The sequence below is a fragment of the Onychostoma macrolepis genome, chromosome 08 (assembly GCF_012432095.1).
Source record: "Onychostoma macrolepis isolate SWU-2019 chromosome 08, ASM1243209v1, whole genome shotgun sequence".
Taxonomy (NCBI): domain Eukaryota; kingdom Metazoa; phylum Chordata; class Actinopteri; order Cypriniformes; family Cyprinidae; genus Onychostoma; species Onychostoma macrolepis.
Genome location: NC_081162.1, coordinates 3,890,305 through 3,912,584, shown reverse-complemented (window position 1 = coordinate 3,912,584; position 22,280 = coordinate 3,890,305). Strand labels below are relative to the sequence as shown.

The window sequence follows — 22,280 nt, the reverse complement described above, 5'->3', positions numbered from 1 at the left end:
CCGGTCCTAGAACAGATAGCTGTATCTGTAACAGCTGGTTTCACAAGTTATACGGTTTATCAGAGTACACTTCAAAAAGTTGTAACCTGAATTTGTTAGATTTTTTCCAAAAGGACTTTTGTTCATGTAACCTCACGTTATCAGGTTAGTTTATTGTATTAATTCATATTTTTGAGTTTAGAAAAAATAAAAACCGTTAAAGAAAATGTCACTACATCAATCACATTTTATTTTGTTAGGTTAGTGGTGTGTGTTTTAAAAATGCTTTTGAATCTGCTGCCGTTTAAATGTTTTGGGAAAGAATTTTGGTCCATTATTGTTCAAAAGTTGATTTTTTTTTTAGTTATAGATGCTTCCACTGTTCCACACATGTCTGATTATATATAAAGTATTCATATGTAAATGTAAATGTCTTTACCACCAACACGAACAATCAAATAACTGTTGCATTTATGAATATAAAAGAATTAATTTTTTCATACTTTCATTGAAGTCCCGTCCGAGTTCATGGTTAGGACACCGTTTGACCACCTCTGTGACGTGTTCGGCTTTCTTGTAGATGGGCATGGCTCGTATCACGCTGCCGTTTGGGGGCGAGGAAGCCAGTTTGATCTGAATCGGACAGGTCTTGGCGATCTGACAGTACAGCTTTTTGAGCAACGGAGAGTACTGCAGAAATAATAATAATAGTAATTTTAAAAAAAACAGAAATAAACATTTGAAACACTGCTTACGGTGAAACCAAGATTTAAAAAAGGCATTTTTTTCCCTGAAAAACACTGGTCCTGGGTCTGTCATGGAAATATGTTGGTCTTTTATGACACTAAATGGCCACACATGTTAAAAATATGATTCTTTATAAATGAAGACAAGTCATCTGATTATAAATGAAGGCATCATCTGATGAGGTCTTTCTCTCACACACATACACACACACACACACTCATAAGCATGTCAGAGCTTGTCTAAAACTATAAAGACATCCCAAATATTCCCTCAAAAACCAAATGTACAAGCCTGCTTTGTGCAGACTTGTATTAATGTGATTCAGATTTTATGAAAGGGAGATTGTATGCCAGGTGCTGCAACAGAATAAATATCATGAACACTGTTTGCTAAATGCTACTCATGTTGCAATCACACTTTATACAATCATAAGTGTTTCCCATAAAGCTACATTATATATTTATCTAACTTAAATAGTACAAGTGACATCTGATCTGTCTTAAAACCGAATCAGAATAAAATTCAGTGTCAGAATTAAACAAACCTAACTGTAAAACCAAAATAGCTGACTGAACCCAATGTCGCTTGGGCACTTTTCCATTGAGAATGGGTAACAAATTTCGGTCGTGGGCCCTGTGTCTCACCAGGATACCCATTGATGGTAACATTGCTCAAAAAGTTGCCCCGTGTATCATCAGCCTAAAGGATAGGGGGGGAAAAAAATGGAATTATTTATTAAAGACTAAATTATTCTGTTTATACTCGACTTTAACCGTTTGCTTTTTAGTTTAAATTTATTTTGTTTGGAGAAATAATTGTTAAGTATATATATTTTAATAAAAAGTCAAACGTTACATAAAAGATCAAATCAATGTCAACAAATAGTTGCAGGTAAAATGTGACAAGCGTTATTTTATTTCAAACATAGTACTGACTACAAAGCCCAGTTCAGTTCAGATCTGACAATTTCACATGGTGGATGATAAATTTATAATCTCTTAATATAACAGTTAATATCATAATATATTACAATATTATTTGAAGGATGTGAGTCATATTTAGAGTAAGACTATCACGGAGACTATGACTCAGCAACCGCCCAGAACACCCTAGCAAACACATAGCAAAACTATCATAAATGCATAGCATAATTAGCGTTGAGTTATCATTACGAATGTTTCATCATTCATCCCTATATTTGTTTATAATTTCCAGAAAAAAATCTAATCTCAAAGTGATGTCCCTGCTAATCTCATAAATCTACAGTAAAAGTAGTGTAATAGTCTTTTTTCTCTGTGTGTATAGTGTTTAGCTGCAGTTATTTTACTAACGTAAGAACATCAGCGCAACTTCCACTCACACTTTCACTGAGAGATTATGCAAATGAGTAACATAAACACACATACACACCGAGAGAGGAGAGAGCAGCATAAATGACTGGGTGCAGATGTGTGAGCAGCACAGGCAGACGTCTCAACTCGCCCATCTGACACTCACACCCTCATTCACATCATCCTGACACTGTTTCACACTCAATCCATCTACTCCTGCAATACTTATCGTGTAGCTGAATTTCAGCTAAAATTCTCATTTGGTTGAAGGAATTTAAATGAAGTCAAAAATGGCTTGAAAGATAAGGACGCTAATGTGTTGACACCACACAGGAACATGAAGAGCTCCATTAGTGATGCTCCTACAGTCCTAAAAAATGTACAGTAGGCTTTAACAACGATGCCACAGAAGAACTCATTTAAGCTCCCCAAAGAACCTTTTAGTGACCAGTTCTTAAAAAGAAACTGTTTATATTTAGAACCCTTTTCCAAGATAAAGAACTTTTTGTGCAATGGAAAGGTTCCTAGGATTCTAAAGGTTCTTCGTGAAAAATTTAAATGCTATAAAGACATTTTATTATTATTATTATCATTAAGGGTGTAACAATAACGATTGTTCCATAGATTCTTACTTCGTACATCTTTAACAAAGAACACACTTGTTATTTAGAACCATTTTTGCTGCATAAGGTTTAAGTGGCTATTCATTCTTGAAGTTACTTTACAAGTTCTCCAGATCAAGGTTTTGATTTCTAGATTCTTTTAAATAACTTATCTGGAGAATAAATAGTTATTGGCTTAAAAGTTTCTCTTACACTAAAATAAAGGTTCCAAAAGGGTGTTTTTACAGCGATGCCATGGAAGAACCATTTTTGGGTTCCCAAAGAACCTTTCAGCGAACAGCAAACCATTGTTTCTTATTGCGAAGAACATTTTTATAGGCAGAATAGACTTTTTTTCTTCTATAAAGAACTTTTTGTGCAGTGGAACGATTCCATGGATGTTAAAGTTTCTTCATGAAACCACAAATACCAACAAAGAACCATTTTTAAGCCAATGGTTAAAGAACCAACCCTTTCTGGTTTTAATTGGAGCCTTCATTTTTTTTAAAGTCTGTAACCTGAAGCATTTTGCAGTAATCCATGAAAAGACAAAAGCTCTACACACTAGAGAAGACTCTGACGTGGACAGGAATTCTTGAGGGCTCAAATCAAGCGGGAACCCATTGAACTGGACTATCAAAAGCTGGACCTACATGTGTGAAATTCTGTGAAATAATATTAAATTCAATATAATAATTTAATCATTTTTAAACAAAGCAGGAAACAAGCATTTGGTTTGTAGACAGCTTGCTTGATTACACTGGCAGCGCTGCAGCGCTCGCCTGCAGTGTAGACGCAGTGTAAGTGTTGTAAGGTGGAATAAGATGATGGGCTGAAGGAAGGTGAGCATTGGAAAGGCGCACGTTCGGGCAGGCTCGGCGGCCTGAGTGATAATGACGAGTCTGACAGCCTGATGGACATGTTTCAGCATGCCACCCGCAAATTCAGCCAACTCCCCATCTCCGTCAATAAATTCACAAATGTGCTGTCTATGCTAACGGCTGTGAAATTGCAGCCAGCATCACATACGCTACCGCTCCGTTGTTCCTCCCAAGACACGCTGCGAGAAACAGTTGCATGCTACAAATAAAAAAAAAAATAAAACATTAAGGTTCCTTAACAATGAAATAGTAATAAAGACTTAATCATTTTAATACCTAAAGTACATAATGAAGAAAAAACATATTGCAGTCAGTAATAGAATAGTTAGAATAAACAAAGAGGGGGTTTTCCCCCTTCAGAGGTTGTTCTTTTAGGAGCCACAATGAGTTTTTTCACCAAAAATAAAAATTCTGTCATCATTTATTCACTCTCATGCCATTCCTGTATGAATTCGCTCTGTGGAACACAAAATAAAATATTTTGAAAAATGTCCAATACCCACAGTGTTGTTTTGGACCCCACTTACTTTCATTGTACAGAAAAAAACAGTTTAAATATTCTTCAGATTGTATTTATTTATTTATTTTTAATTGTTCTTGGAATATTTCTGAGAGGAAAAGGAAATATCTCTTTTAAAAAAAATAACCTTGTATAGTTTTTCTCCACATTATATCAAAACTAATATTTTGTATTTTTACAGCACATTAAATGACATTTATTCTCAAGTTTTTCAGATTCACTTAAAGTCTGTTTGAGCCTCATCTGAGCTCAGAGTTCACAACTGATTTCCATATTTTTGGAGAATCGTATTTTGGAGTTGGCTGCTGTTTGCTGACATGTGGAAACAAGCATTCTTTACAGGGAGGGGCAGACCTTTTTTTCTTAAAAACAATTCAAATATTCTACTTTAGAACCCAAAGAAACATTTCTTCCCAAACTGTAATTTAATGCGAAAACCATTTTGCTTTTGCATGTTTCAGTTTTAATTTCAGATCTCTAAATTCAGAAACTGAATAATTGACAAGACATTTTTGAGCAACATTAGAGGTTAAAATTAAATAAAAAAGTTTTGGTTAAAATTGCATGAGGAAAAGTTCAAGTAAAACATATATTATGGATGATGTGAATGTCCAAGATGCTCTTTTCCACAGAATGAAAGTGAACAGCTGCCCCTATCCTAATCCACTTTCACTGTATGGAAAAAAAAGTTCAGACAATCTGCTTTTGTGTGTGTGTGTGTGTTCTATGCAAGAAAGGATGTCATAAGGTTTGGAATAGCATGAAACTGATTGCATGATTTTTCATTTTTGGTGAACTATCACTTTAGATTCATAGCAAACAAGTCAAAACCAAACTAGAAAAATGATGGAGGGGCCAATCAATTTTATATTTAAAAATGAACAAATTTTTGCATGCAGTCTGTATGCCTGCACATTTGTATGAAATCTCAGCAAATGTGTGTGTTTTGTCATGAGAGGAAGGATGCGCTGGCTTCGGGCCGTGTTTAGACCCGCTCGCCGACTATAAGGGTAAAAGCTAAGAAGAGCAGCCTCACATACTCCAGAAGCAAAGACGTGCTCAGACTTGCCCTACTTACATGCCAACAATGAAAAAAAGTGTCGGGGTCTTTATTGGAAAAGCTGAGGTGTCAGAACTCATTTTCATCCCTTATGACAGCTCCTGCTTTAAGCCTATAATGTGCATTTGAGAGCGAGCTTTTAAACAGTTATCCCTAACACACAATTTGTTTTTATGATTCACTCAGTGATATCATACCATAATTGGGGCCTAAAAAGACAGAGGCAAAGGCCCAGGCAGAAACAGACATGATTCAGGAAGACAGCAGAAAATGACCTTAACAAAACCTTTTCAGCGATGAAAAAAGCCCCACCTTTAGGAGCTCGCACAAGGTCAGCTGAATGAACGGAAGGACTTCAGAACCAAGGACAGAGACGTGGACTCTGAACTCTACACTGATACGCTGCTCGGATTTGAGCATTACTGCCTACGATCTTATTTATTATTACTAAATAAAAGCAGAGAACGAGAAGAAGGAAAGTGTTTGAATGAAAAAAAAAAAAATATATATATATATATATATATATATATGTTATCAATTATTCACCCTCAAATTGTTCCAAACTTCCTGTTTAAATTTCTTTCTTCCATTCAACACCAAAAGTAGTTATTTTGGAGAATGTCTTGCCTGCTGCCTGAAAATGAATGGTAATGAGAGAACCCCCAAAAAACCCTGATGATATGGTTTCATAAATGCAATGTTCTGATATCTTCTGAAACCACATGATCTCTGAGTGATGCAATGACTAAAATTGAATTTCTTAAAAATCTTCCCCTCCAACGTCAAACCTGGTGTAACATGACTAGATGTGCCAATTCTGAATATGCACAAATGCAAATGAGATTTAAGAGCTGCTACCAATTTGAATGTGTTCATGAAATAAAGATGAAAACTTCCAGTTTCTTCTGAAGCTATTGTATGGCTTCCGAAGACCTAAAATATAGTGCAGAAGTAGTATGGACTATATTCATTAATTCATTCATTCATTCATTCATTTACTCCACGGTCCCCATCAGTGTTGTTCATTTTTACTAAAGTAAAACTAAAATTAAAAGTATTAAAAATATTTTCATAAATTGAAATAAATCTGAAATATGCACATAACAGACACAACTTACACTTAAAAATCTTAAATGAATATTAGAACTAAAATAAAAGCTAAAGAAAAATATTTCAAAAGCAAAAAATAAAAATTGACATACAATTAATAAAACTTGAAATAAAAAAATGAAACTGAAAATGTAAATAATAGTAATAATAAGAAGAAGAAAGCTAATTCAAATTATGAATAAATACTTTTTCAGTATAGCAATAACTCTAAAATCAGTTGTATGGAAAAGAGCAGTTAAGACATTCTGCAAAGCATCTTCTTTTGTGTTCTACTGAAGAAAGAACATGTGAACTAACATCAAGATGAGTAAATGATGACTAAATTTTTGGGATGAAATATTTAATCATATTCGGGTGAAATATTCCTTTAAACAGGGACTTCAGCTAAATTGTCAGCGTGCATGTCACTCATATACTCCTTTAAGCAGGTTGTGTGCTCTGTGACATGACATGCGGTTTATTAATACAATTAATACAAGAACAATGCCTGGCAAACATCAAAGCCAGAAGGATTTATAGAAGTGAGGAAACATTACCACGACAATACCAACACAGGCGATTGTGCAACACAGAATTTACGAATGGTTTATCCGTGAGGTTGGCTGAGGGGAATGTTGTTTCAGTTAGCGGTGAGAAGCCCACTGCGGATCAAGTAGATTACAGTCAAAATGCCCCCATGCCTCTCCCAAAGCATCCCGAGGCTACACAAACCCAAGAGCATCATGCTTTAACCCTTCAGTTCGCCACACAATGACTCACTTACCACTTACACAGTAATCCCAGATATCCTCAGCCTGCGAGTCTTTGTATCACGCCTGGAAATTCCCTGAATTTGAGGTTACATAGGCATTCCACATAACTTCACAATAATCCCGGGCCATTTCTCCCTTTCTCCGTTTCTTTTGGAGGATAAAGTAAACAATTTAATAGTCTTTAGAGTGGGCGGCAGAGTGAAAACGAAAGCTGTCACAAAAAAAAAAAAAAAAGCATAAAAGTAGCAAAGGCAAGCAGCTTCTTGTCGTCCTGTGATGGACATTTGCATCTAGTAGATGTTCTGAAGTTACAAAAAAAGGCGTGGAATCTATGATATTAAATGAATCTATGTACATTATATTTAAAAACAGACTTTTTTTTCTTTTTTTAAAGATCAGATTTAAGGGGTTTTTCTCTATTCCAGGAAAAGAAAGCAAAAATATTGATGACTCATCTTGCATTTACGATCGTAAAGATATTTCTGTCCATTCAAATGCAAGAGAATCTTCCTCCCGTAATGCCACCTTTGGAAATGTTACTTTATATAGAAGAACCAATACTAATTTCTGAATCTACTTTAAAATCTGCCTTCAATTTGTATATGCACTCTCAGAAATAAAGGTACAAAAGCTGTCACTGGGGCGGTACCTCTTCAAAAGGTACATGTTTGTACCTAAAGGGTCCATTTTGGTACCTTAAAGGTACATATTAGTACTTAAAGTGTACCTTTTGAAAAGGTCCTGCCCCAGTGACAGCTTTTGTACCTTTATTTCTGAGAGTGTGGGGTGAAGACACCAAGGACCAGATTTACTAAACAGGGCAAATTAGCGCAAGAGTGCAATTCCAAAACAGCACGGATGGGCGTGGAAATTTATGCGGGTGATTTACTGACAATGCACAAATTAAAAAACACAGACGTAACACCTCGTTTACATATTGACCAACGCAATATACCAAGTGCAGTGCAAATTGAATGCAGAGCTGATGTCCATCAGGTGCGGGTGACCTACTTACAACACGGGCGCAAAATAGTTAAATAATGGCGCAAATACCAGTAATTTGATGAGCGCAAATGTTAGTAAATTGCATTGCGTGATTCATTTTAATACTCTCCTCCCATAAATTTTGCGTCTGAAAGGGAAACTCCTACAAATGCATATTCAAAAAGTTCAGGCACAAAAATAACTGTCCACGTCTTTTCAGCGCTAATTCGGCACTGCACGTCTTTAGTAAATCCTGACAGTACTATTTTAATTCCAAAAGACTGTTTGTGTTAGTGCAAGCTGTTAGTAAATCTGGCCCCAACACTCTTAAAAATAAAATCTTTTATAATCTGAAGAACCTGCTTTCACCACAAAGAACCTTTTGTGAAGCAGAAAGGTTCTTCAGATGTTAAAGGTTCTTTATGGAACCATTAGACAAAAAGGTTCTTCCATAGCATCGTGAAGCACCTTTATTTTTAAGAGTGTATGGCAACAAGATGTAAACTTGATTAAAGTATAAATAACATATTTGAAATTACTAGTTGAACATTTTAACTTTAAAGTGTTTATAATCAAGCTTTGACAAAATAATAATAATAATTTTTAGTACCACCTCCAACTAAAACAATCTCAACATAACTGCATACTTTTCAGTTTTTATGAATATGTTTAAAGTAATGTCCACTCACATTATATGAAGACTCAGCATATATCAGTACTCTAAACTATTATTTTTAACATGCAGCAGGAAGCCTCATGGAGGCCCACAAGCTGCTGTCACATGATCAGCTGAATAGTACTTTCTTAATCTCGACAACCCTCCTGTTATTGGATTCTTGGGGTTGTGGAATGAATAAATCATGGGACAATGAGATATTTCCACAATGGCATATTGATAACCTACTTTGTTTGCTGCATCAGCACTTGTAAGTGTCACTATAAACCCAAGACTTCTATCATATCAGCCACTGCAAAATAAACAAAAATACATCCCCTTTAAAGGTGCACTTCATAATTTTTTTTATTGTTTATGTTGCACTACAGCAGTCATCTTGGACTTACTGACAACTAGTGGCATGGAGCATCATTTTCATGCAGAATCATGCAAAAGTGTTCCGAGATTGGATGCCATTGCAGAAGTGATATTTTGAATATTTTTATATGCAAATTTTCAAAATTCTTCAAACTTCTGAGTGCATACTTCACCCAAAAATTAAACTTGCATTACGTATGATTTACTCACTCTCATGTTGTTTTCAAACCTGCATTTCTTTCTTTTTTCTGCAGAACACAAAAGATTTGTAAAAAAAAAATTAAGATTGGTACCATGGACAAAAAAACAAAAACAATTAAGACAGTAATAATAATAATAATAATAATAAACATATTTTATGTACCACAGAAGAAAGAAAGTTAAACAGGTTTAGAATGAGTTAGGGATAAGCAAATAATGTGATTTCTAAACATTATTTCTAGTCTTCATTGACATAAGTAGTGTCATATATAAACAAATATGACACAGTACAGCAAAATCATTTTTAATCAGAAATGCTGACATTAATATTTTGATTCAGCCACACTTTGAGTCGAAAGCTCAAAATCCTGAAAACTTATGATGGTTAGTTAAATCTAGACCAATCCGAAATTTTGATCCACTATGCAAGGAATATTCCCACAGAGTTCCACATGCATGAAGATTTAATATAGAGAAAACAAGATAGTATGTAACGGTATCATTATATCTATGGCGCTAGCTGAAGTGCCAAACACATTGAAATGTAGGGCCTGCTTCTCTTATCCTAAAACGTAAACAGCAATCTGTGCAGCAAACTCCACTTATGCCCATTTTAAAAGCTTATCCTGCTGTTATTGTTGCTCACAGAGGCCTGGTCTTTGAGAATGGAGCGGAACGTGGCGCGTCAGAGGTGACAGTCTTCACAGGCCGACACTGAGTGATGGCCATAGCACTCACCTTCCTGGGGCCGCTATCACTTTACACGTCTGCAGAAAGTCAGAGACCAAGTCTCACGCTTGACTTCATCCAACAAACAGCCTAAGAGCCGCCGACACAGGAAAGAGCCCCATCTCCTGTTTCAGAGGGTCATCTTCATGACAGACTGATGTGGCACCTTTCCTCATGGCGACACTGGACTTTGGGGGAAACACTGACTGCTCTGGTTTCAAACTCCTCTGCTTGACATTACTGTGATTCTTTTCCTGTGTGGATGCACTTTGTTTATGAAAAACCTTATGAGTACTATCTCTCATATTCAGATCTGAACTAACCCATAACTTAAGGTTAATAATTCTGTAAGCAACCACCAAGCAATGCACTAGCAACCACTCAGAAGACCCTAGCAACTGCACATCTACAAGCTAGAAACACTTAAAATGCTATATTATATACCATAACAATGCCATAGCATTAAGGGGTACAAGGAAAATTTCTCAACAACATTAAACCATTTAGGAAATTCACCTCCCAAGTTCCATTAGTTACCTTAAAATTCAAGACAAATCATGTGCAAATGGTAACAAAGCAGATTATTGTGCAAGACCTTTATAGTTTGAGAATAACTCGCTTTGAGCTCCAACAAATTCTAAAATCCAGAGCAAACATGTAAACAAGCAAACATTAGATGCACTGAAGAATTTAAACTTGATGATTCTGTCATTTTAAGGGTTTACTAAGGAATTTCAAACTTTATAGCGTTTTTGATAAGACTAACTAAACTGATGCTAAATAAAAGGGTTTTGCATTTTTGAATTATTGTAGATCAAAGACAGCGCTGAGAACAGTCTGTGGCAGTTTACTTTTAAAAATACAATCATAAAAGTGCACGCAAGTAGACTATAAATAAATAAAGCTGAAAAATAACATACCTTATTTTTTAACATCAAGTTATATTTTATATGTATGTTGAAGAGAAGGAATATATTTCAGATGCTGTTAATTGTCATCCTTTTCTAAATTTGTCTAATTTTTAATTTTCACAATTTTCAACGATAGTTTATTTTGCAGCTCATAAAATTCCTAAAAACATAAAAGTTCATAAAACTAAAATTGCTAATATAATATATATATACACACACACACATATATATATATATATATATATATATATATATATATACTAAGATATACAATATGATTCAAAAGTTTGGGGTCAGTAAGATTTTTCTTAAGAAATTAATACTTTTATTCAGCAAGGATGCTTTAACTATCAAAACTGACAGTGAAGACTTTTACATTCTTTTTTCATTTTATTTTTTATGTACATTTTATATATATATATATATATATATATATATATATATATATATATATATATTTTTATTATTTATTTATTTTTTTTTTTTACAATTTTTAAATATATTGTTTCACCAAAGAATCTTAAGAGAAAATAAAAATCACAGTTTCCACAAAATAAAAATTCAGTTTTATCATCACATGAATACATTTCTAGTTTAATATATTTTAAATTGTAATAATATTTCACAATATTACTGTTTTTACTGTATTTTTACTAATATAAATGCGATCGTGAACATAAGAATTTTCTTTTAAAAACATTTACAGACTCCAAACTTTTTAAACAGTAGTTTAGGTTATATGGAGAACAACAGCATGTCACACCAAATTTCATTTGCTTAAAATTTCATTTCAACTACGATGTTTAGAAACACATTGAAAAAGAGGAACAAAGCGGGAACGCCGCCAAAATGAGAGTCTAGAAACTGAGCCGCCAAAAACAGACAGTGAAGAAAGGGCAAACGAGCAACTGAAGAAGAGTAAAACTTATGCCTGCACATCGCGAGCAAAATCATCAGTGAGTGTGGGAAAAGAACTGTGTACACGGGTTCACGAGGAGCTCACGTGATACGGTTGCACCACAACCGAGACGCCGTACTCACCGTCCAGGTGGCTGACTTGGCGGTGCTCGACTGCTGGAAGGTGACCTCGAAGTTGTGCGGCCCGGGGTAGTCAGTGTTGGATGGGATGGCCGGGGCTGGAGACATGGCCTCGAAGGTCGAGTTTGGCTGGGAGTAGGGTGACGGCGTTGGCACGTTGGAGGTGGTCTCTGAGCTGTAGGGACTGGTAGACGCTGCTCTGTTCCCCAAACCTTGTTCCATACTGCTGCTCAGTAGGCTGTACTGAGACTGAGAGGAAAGGCAGAAAGAGAAGGAGGGTGAGACAGGTAAAGAGTGGGAGGGAGGGAGACAGGTGAAGGAGGGAGGCAGAAAGTTGACTTTGAGGGAAAGAGGGAGGAGATAAGACTCCATCCACTCCACTTCTAGAGCTCCAGTTACACCGTGTCGGGACGTACGAGAGGGAGTCGAGCCTCCGGGCGAAGGGTAGGTTGTAAAACACAACCGTAATCTGTCCAATGTCTAATTGCCTGCCATTCTCTTCTCTAACCTACAAACACAAAACTCACAGATCATGCCCACCACTCAGAAATTATGTTTTGTGCTAGAAGTAGCTCGACAGATGTGTTAAAAGTAAAGCTCAGCTGGACAAAGACGTAATGACATGATAACATTAGCTAATTTGGTAACAAACCGTGTATTTTCATACTTTTGATGAGTTCAAAGTCCTCAAACAGAGACATTTTCTTTGTTGTGTTTTATTTGTTTCATATTTCCATGCATTCTGAATATGTATAACATAGTTTAGAAATGTTAGCATCACTATCATTCATTTTTGTTTTTTTTAATCGTACCATATCATTTGTATGGAAGCCCGTTTCCGCCACTGAATAACTTTTTATTGACTTTTTATCTCACAATCCTGACTTTTTTTTCTTGCAATTGCAAGCTTACATCTCGCAATTCTGACTTTTTTCTTTTTAAACTGCTTGTTATAAAGTCAGAATTGCGAAATTATATCTTGCAATTCTGACTTTATAACTCGCAATTGTGAGTTTATATATTGCAACTCTGAGAAAAAAGTCAGAATTGAAAGTTTATATCACGCAGTTGTGAATTCTGACTTTATAACTTGCAATTGTGAGTTTATATCTCGCAATTCTGACTTCATGACTTGCTATTGAAAGTTTATATCTTGTAATTTTCACTTTATTGCATAAAATTGCCCATTTTATCTCACAAAAGTATGCAATTCTGAGAAAACAAAATCAAAACTGCAAGTGTATATCACACAATTTTGAGTTCCGACTTCATAACTTGCAATTGAATGTTTATATCTCACAATTCTGACTTTTTTCTCTGAATTGTGAGATAAAAAGTGACAATTAACTTTTTTGAAATGGGCTTTTATACATTTGAGTTATCAGACTATCAGATTTTTAACTACAAAATGTAAAAAAAAATGACTTGGAAGCCAGAGTCATATCTAAAAACCACAATATCAGAGAGACTTTGGCTGGGATCTTTCGTCTTGGGCCAGTGAGAAAACACCAAACATCCACGCCAGCCCTCTAGCATCAATACAGAAGACTGAAGATAGAAATCAAATGCAATCTACTTTACACTGTTATTATATAAATACGAATGATCACCAAAACCTCAGAAATACTAACATTATCACTTGATTCATGCAGACATGTTTTGATATAATAACTCAAAGTTCAGGAAAAAAGCATGATGGGTAATGACTCCCACAAAACCTGTGGACCAATCAGATCCCTGTGAAATAAGATAGCCAAACTGCAACACAAGTCAAGCAAAGAGAAAAACTTTACCTTCTTTTTCACATAGTACAGTACATTGTCCAAAGTGACAGAATCACATGTCCTCGGCTGTCAAACGACACACTGATGAACCCACAGAAACCAAAGTGAGTAAAACACTCATCTCGCAAAGTCTGCTCAACCTGAGACGTTATCACCTGCTCTCGCTCTGCAAGAACTGTCCCCTGTGGAGTCCTGATCCTCGTGGACACGGGTGCAGTCCAGAGGGACGGAGGTCAGAAACCACACATTGTCCTAATTATGGCATATCGGCAGTCAGACAACACCTGCACAAGTATATACTTGCCGGAAGACACTTTCTCAAGACCCTGAATATTCAAGCAAGCACAGCAGAAAAGAGAGCTATAGATGAAACAAAGGGTTTAAAGACAGATGAGTTTTTCAAAATGCAATTAACTGAAAACTGCAAAAATTCACCACTGAAAAGCTGCTAAGAGTTGCTAAGTTTTTCTAAGTGATTATCTACTGGCCCAAGTCAAAAGCCTAACACAAATCTCTATATCTCTACTTCAGTGTAAATTTATAGAAATTTTCCATCTGTTTTATCATGCACCAGCAGAAAACTGCAATTCTGACCACTACAAGCCACAAGCTGCGAGATTTGAAGAATCATTCATGCTAATCTTGATATTTGCATTGTATTAGTGTAATCTACATCCTCATAATAGATTTGTAATAGATTTCTGAACTTAGTTATTGCCTCGCATAGGGTGCTTTCCATAAATGATCTTAAGATGAGCAAGAAAATGTGAGAAACGCTGTTTCAGAGTCTACCCCACACACACACACACACAGACACACACACTCAGGTGTGCCTCATCAGTAAGTCTAAACATGCTCTGTGACAAGTTGAAACAGAACAGAAGCATTGTTGTGTGTGTGTGTGTGTGTGTGTGTGACAGAGAGAGTGTGTATGTGTGTTGTTGTGTGCACATGTGTGTCTGTGTGAATAAATGATTCAACATTTCATTTGTGCACATACATGCTCACTCTCTCTCTCTCTCTCTCTCTCTCTCTCTATCTGTATCTGTCTATCTGTATAATGAACGAATTCTCCTTTAAACTAACATCCATATCATTAAGAAATGTTAATATGCTTTCACTATAACTGACAGCCACACTGAAACAAGATTCAACTATATAATGAAGGCAGATTTTAAAAGTTGGGCAAATTGTCACATGCGTTTTAAAAATTATAAAATGCATACATTATACAATAAATGTTTTTGCTTTTAATTTTTTAAAATATATTTACTAGTTTGTTTGTTTTTTTGGGATTTATTAATCATTTTTGCTGTAAAGCCTGTAATAAGGTGTTTAATGGCAGGTTTATTGTGACAACTTACCTCATATAGTATTAAAACGTTCAATGAACTACTGCATGTGACCACAAGTCTTTATACAGTATATTATATATAATATATTTCAAAGTATATCTGTGCCATAACATAGTAAGCAGTATGCAGATGTGTCAGTGAGCTGCAGAAATGTTTACTGTACTAACATGAAAAAACAGCACCCTCTGCTGCAACCTGAAAGCACTGACATTATCACATCCATTTAAAACTGCTCTGTTGAATCCTGATAATAAACTAATGAACTTAAGTAGATGTTCTGGACTTTGTTAACAGGTGTGAGATGACTGAACTAAACTGCAAAATATCAAAATGTTGCATGTTGCAATATTTCCGTCATCCCTCTAAATGAATCAAAACAAAACCAAAGTTGTGCACAGAAAGAAACATCAACAGGTGTCCGTCTCAAAGATATACTGCAGCTATAGCATTAAAACAGCTGAAGGTTTCCTATCAAGCAGCATCATATGTTTCATCTCACATTAATAACACATGAAGATGTTTAAATTATTTTTTAAATGTTCATATAAAAACCATTTTCAAGGATCATTCAAAATTATGTTTTTAAGCATTTACAAGCACAGTTATACTTATAGCTACTATAAGTTGTATATTACAATCAATTATAATCAAATTATTATTTGCAAATCAATTACAGATAAACCTAGAATTGAAGACCTAGTAAAAAAACAGACTGGTATTTTAACAGATGTGTCATTGAAGATCCATTTTTAAATGTAATTTAATATAATGAATAAAATAAAAAAATATAAAATAAAATAAAATAAAATAAAATAAAATAAAATAAAATAAAATAAAATAAAATAAAATAAAATAAAATAAAATAAAATAAAATAAAATAAAATAAAATAAAATAAAATAAAAATAATGGTCTCTAAAGTTTTAAGCCAAGCACAATGAATCTGGAAGACAGCGAGCAAAGAAAGAATATTGCTCCTGAAAAATCAATGGAATCGTTCTGAAACTGCTCACCTACCGTGCTGTAGTAATGAGGCAGGTCACCGATACACAGCATTGTAGCGATCCCGCAAGGCAGGCAAAAGACAGGGGAGATTCTCCCACTGGTCTGGTCATGTGACCTCACCCAAAACACAGGTGAGTTCTGCAATTCTCAGTTCTTCACGTCTCACGTCTTCACTTTAGATGCACCGAGAGAAACTAACTTGACACAACAACTCCTGGAAAGGTAACGCACTCTGAGTCGCTTTTTCTGATTTTCCGCCAGTTCTCTTTGCCCTGTCAGCTTCTAGATGCAGCCAACAACAAATCTTTGGCCCTCCCACTTTTTGGCCTCATGACTATTCATTAAGTAAAAAAGCAGGCCCAGACTTGCCCACTTGTCTTTTAGACTATACCATTTTTTTCAAGGGGGATGGTTAGATTGTTAATTATTTTTTATATATTTATTATTTTTGAAATTACCTACACTTTTCACTGCTAGAAAAAAAAAAAAGAGAATACAAACTGGTTGGAGCAATTTCCCATAAGAGCCAAGTGAAAAACAAACATCTGAAAATCAATACATTCTTGAAAATGCTTGTCCAAGTCTAAAGTGAACAACCAAAACATCTCAATAAGGAGAAAAAAATCCATACAACCTACAACAGATCATTTACAGAATTCTGGAACTATTGATGCAGAAAGTCAAAAATATAGACACTGCAAAGCAGCGCACATTTTAAATTCATTTTACAAAACCTGTCAAAAACATGTTTGGGTCATATTTCACCCACCAAAAATAATATATATATATATATATATATATATATATATATTTTTTTTTTTTTTTTTATTATTATTTTTATATTATTATTATTATAATTGTTTTTAAAAATAATAATATTTTTTCAACAACAAAAACAAATAATAATTAAAATATATTATGACAGGCTATATTATATTATGTTACATTATATTATATATATGCTATTTTAGGACAATTATGTTTTTTGTTTGTTTGTTTGTTTTGCATTACAGCAATATTTAAGCACATTTCCACAATTCTCATTAAATGAAAAATTAAATGCATTAAAAATTCAAAATGCAACAAAATCATTATTGCATATAATTACTATATTATCATTATATATATATATATATATATATATATATATATATACATACACACAGCACTTTAATTTATGTTGTTTTAATTATTTTTATTATCACTCAGTAAAACAAAATATATATATATTACAGTAATAAGATTTAAAATAATGAAAATGACAAAAAAAAGGATAATGTTTCGATGAATTACGATAATCAGACTAGAGGGAAAATGCGCTTAAATGTCTTATAACTATCCTAATGGTCCTAAAATAGGCTGCCTTTATAATGCAACATATAATTTCTTATTTCTTTCTTTTGATTTTGGGGTTAGATGTGACCTCATGAGATTGTGTGTGTCCATCTATCCATCCCTGTCTCCTGCTCTGTTTCCCAGCGTGTGCGCCCCAGATGGGAGGCAGGAGCAGGTGTCATGTTCCGGGCTTGGCTTTTCTCTCTAATTAAGCCTTCACAACCTCCCGCTACAGCCTCCACTCAAACACCCTGGCCTGCTGCAGAGCCCGAAGGGAGGGAAAAACAGCACAGGAGAGGGAAACTAGGCACTGAGGAGGGAATCCTGATGGATGAGGAGGGAAAACCAACACTGTTCAGTAGTACAGGGTGTCTTTTTTTTTTGGATGTGAGGTTGGCATGATGTTGCTATGAAATTAAAGGGAAACGTCATCCAAAAATCTACTCATCTTCAAGTTGTTCCAAACCTGTATGAGTTTCTTTATTCTGAAGATATTTTGAAGGATGTTGGTAGTATTTTTGTTTGTTTTGGGGACGAGGGGGAATCAACTGTTTCGCTACCCACATTTTTTAAATATCCTCTTTTGTGGAAGAAAGAAGCGCATACAGGTTTGAGAAAACTTGTGGATGAGTAAATAATGACAGAATGAACTATGCCTTTAATTAATATCCATTATATGTGCAAAACTGCAAACAAGCTAAAAGGTTATTAAAATGAGTAAAAATCCTAAAAGAAATGATGTTGAGTTACAGCAGCAAAGATAAATTCCTTCCATAAAGATTTGATTGGGGAAAAAAAGGTCATTTTCAAATGTTATTTGTCAACTACCCGTATGTAAAGCTAAATTATGAGCAAAATACAATAGACAAATATAAATAAACCATATACACTCTTAAAAATAAAGGTGCTTCACGATGCCATTGAGGAACCCTTTTTTTTTATCTAAATAGGTCCATAGAGAACCTTCAACATCTGAAGAACCTTTCTGATTCACAAAAGGTTCTTTGTGGCGAAAGAAGGTTCTTCAGATTATAAAAAGGTAAGAAAGAGATGGTTCTTTAAAGAACCTCTGTCTGAATGGTTCTTCTATGGCATCGCTGTGAAGAACCTTTTAAACACCTTAGTTTTTAAGAGTAAGTGTAATTTTCCACCAGGACATTATCCAATAATTTCACAGACAATGCAATACGGTTCAAAATAAAAGTAAAACACCTTTAAAACTCAATATGAATAAAAAATACACCGTGCCCTATTTTTACAGATTTTTTTACATTGTTTCCTTGACTGTAACGGCTGGTTTAACTGAGAATGTATTAGATGTTTGTAAATCTGCACACAGTGAATTCTCCACTGGCTTCTTACCATGACGTTGTCGTTCATGTCTCTCATGTCTCTCATGTGGTAGACGTCCATGCAGACTTCAGCGCGGTTGCTGGGCAGGCTGCTGGAAGCCACCCTGTCCCCCGAGTGTCCTGCCTGAGGAAGCTCAAAATATGTGCTGTCTGGCTCGCTGTAATAACACAGAGAGAAGGTACGCGAATCACAAACGGATATAAGCATGCCAAAGGTCATGTAAAAGCATTCCCATACTGTGTCTGAATTTTTAGTACTGTAATTCACAAAAACAAACTGCAGTTTATCTTGAAATTGTGCAAATTAATTGTTACTAAAATCAACGTAAACTGCATTATGTAAATGCATGCAAATGAACTCACAGGGTACTCCACAAGTGTTCAAAGGTTGTACCCTCATCAGCGGTGGACGACTGGGACATCTTGGATGTTGGACAATCCACCGCAGGGCAGATCACACTGAAAATCACAAACAAGAGTTACCAGAGGTACATGCATAAAGAAAAAGCAACCTTTAAAACAGTGAAATGAGCCGCTGTACAGTCACTGACATTCTGTATGCATTCAACTGCAAAACAACAACCATAAAGCATTTCTGCAATTCTTACGTTAAATTTAACCAAAATAAAGTAGTTTTGGATGTAGAAATAAATGTATTTAGATTGATTCAGCTGTATTAAATTATATTGTTGACTGTAATAAAATCAGTTAATTTTAATTTATTTTTTAATAATTTATAGTTTAAAAAAAAAAACATGAGGGTGAATTTAAGGGTGAATTATTCCTTTTAAAAATATTCCGAATCTTTTTTTTTATCAAACTGAACTGAATACTCTAAAAAGAGATGAATGAAAATTACATTTGAAATTAATTAATTTTTATTTATTTATTAAATAATAAAAAAAAACTAATCCTCCAAATGGTATATAACACCTAATGATTCTAGTTCTACATTTCAAACATAGTCGTTATTCATTAATGGACCCATCAATTTTATAAATAGACACTGATTCTGAAGAAGAGGAACAATAAATTGGTCTGTATTCATGCTCTGTAAAATAACTCTTTCTGAACTGCACCACGGTTTAAAGACTGAACACAAACAGGATTCGATTTGAAAGTAATTTCCACCCTGCTGCCCAACGCATCTTCTGAAGTTTGAATCCCAGCAGATTTTGAGGCTGGATGCACAGATTCAGAATAAAGATGCCAGGCTCGACGTGTCCGAACCTGCCTGGCACTGCTCCACTGTGACAGCACTACAAACCACATACTTCCTCCATCATATTACTCACAGGAAATGAGGGCTATAAAAGACTCTCCTAACCACACAAGAACAAGTCAACACAGAAAGTGAGTCTGCTGCGGCTGTGGATCATCCAACTGTAACATACTTTAAAACATCCCATAAAAAAATTATACAATTTCATAAACAATCATAGAACTGAATTCAGATGTGAAAGCAGATTATGTCATTTAGTAGTAATTTATTAACATTGGTCATGATTTTATATAATTTGAATGTAAGAAGAAAAAAAAAAACATTACTTTAAAAAAAAAAAGAAAAAGCAAGGTAAATTACTCAAATACCCATATCTTAATATATTAGTACTGAATAAAAAAATAAAAAAACATCAATACAATCATACTGTGAATGATATTTAAAGATGCTATACCAAGCTTGTTTAATTTTACTCAATTTTGTGCAATGAGATAAATTTGAAGAAAATAAAAACCCCAGTACTACATTTTATTAAACTGTTCTTTCCACAGTGTGACAAATATATCCTATAACATATCCTATAATATTTTAATTGAATGTAAATTAAGTAGGCTATATCTAAAATAATGCCTTAAAGTCAAATAAAGGTGAGTACCTTATCAAAAAAAAAAAAAAACTACGATAATAAAATGTTGGTAATATATGTTTTTATTTAATTCAATTCAATTTCTGTATGGGCTTGACTAAAAAATACCCTGAACATTCATAACGTTTTTGGCAGGAAAAATATATATATATTGTAAAGAAAGCAAGCTTAGTTCATTAAACACATTTTGATCGTAATCATGCCACCAACAAAAATAAACTCGGCGTAAAGCAGTTTTACGAACATGGATACTTCAGCAAAATCTCAATAGGAAAACAATTGTGAAGCAGAGAAAAATGTAAAAGATAAATCAGCTGTACACATTTATAACACACACACACACACACACACATATATATATATATATATACACGTAACATTTATTTAAAAAAAAAATAGGCTACTCTTTTCTTGAGAAAACTGTTCAGCATTGCGGTTAAAAGAATAGCGGTTTTATCTTGTTTACAAAAAAATGAGATGATATTATAACTGTAATTCGGAGAAAATAATTAACAAAAATAATTTTAATTTTAGAAACGTTTAAAATCAACATTCTGCCTGTAAATGCACACACTTATGTTACTTAAAACAGAGGTTGAGAATAATTCCTTCGCCATGACAACTACAGCCCGGTCTCCCCTTAAATTAAAATGAAACAGATAGGTCTAAATTTGCTCATTTAAAAAACAAACAAACAAACAAACCAAAAAAATCATAAATAATAAAAAGAAAAAAAGAAAACGTTTTCTCCTGTAAGTGCCTTCAGGCAGAACACAAATGCAGAGTTGCGCCGCGCGCCGCGTCTGTTTCCTCGGCAACACCGCGCGCTGAAGACCTTCCTCTGAAAGCTGCATAACATAACTTATAATTACGAAGACAAAACTGACCGAACATTTGAAAGGACTAATCTATGATCACATTTTTAACACACCTCACAAAATCATATTTTGCTCCTAAATGCTTCTTTAGCCTAGGCCTAGGCTATATCTTATTATTCTAAAATAATATTTATCCACTATCCGAAGCCTAATTGTGGATGCAGGCCTAACGTTAGCCTTTAACAACAATCAACAAATGTCAGTTCTCAGTAGAAAAGCAAAATTAAAACTGATTAGAAAGAAATAAAAATATGATATAGCCTATATATATATATATCAGAAGCTGAATTAACTGAATTCAGGATTAGGGCAGGGTTTCGTTAACATCGCTAAAGTGTCAAGTCCGAGCTCTATAGTTTTACAAACGAGGCATCGTCGTGTTTACTAATTTTGACCTGTATTCCCGTGGTAGCTGCCACCTTGAGAGAAGTTAAAGCTCTGGCAGCAATTATACACACACAACAGGGATTCAAGCGGAGAATTGAATTATCACTTGACAAAGGCCTTGCATTTATATCTAATGAAGCGGTCTCTTACCGATGCTCACGGCGAACAGCTGCAAAACTGATCAGCCATAGCACCTCACCGGACGGAAAGTGCTCCTCTGTAACCTTTAACTTCAGCCCAGGTTTCGATATATAGCCTAGGCTACGTTAAAACAGACGCGAGCCCAAAAAGATTGGGAAATTAAAAAATAGTAGGCTATTCATACAGACTACAAACTCTTTCGGGCGAGCATTGCTCCTCCATTCAGCGCGGTACTAAACTAATACAGCACCCTTGACAACCAATCACACAGAAGCCGTCACACACATCTCCTGCATTCA

At 34.7% G+C, this 22,280-nt stretch overlaps 1 protein-coding gene across 1 annotated transcript in view; it reads right to left on the bottom strand.

The window, feature by feature from the left end:
• The window catches only part of tp73 (tumor protein p73), a 35,002-nt gene extending 12,722 nt beyond the window's left edge, over positions 1-22,280 (bottom strand). Inside the window, 5 exon segments of the mRNA XM_058784857.1 lie at positions 483-669; positions 11,882-12,127; positions 18,718-18,865; positions 19,071-19,166; positions 21,991-22,280. Of these exon segments, the coding sequence (XP_058640840.1) occupies positions 483-669; positions 11,882-12,127; positions 18,718-18,865; positions 19,071-19,129 (640 nt within the window). The 5' untranslated portion in view covers positions 19,130-19,166; positions 21,991-22,280.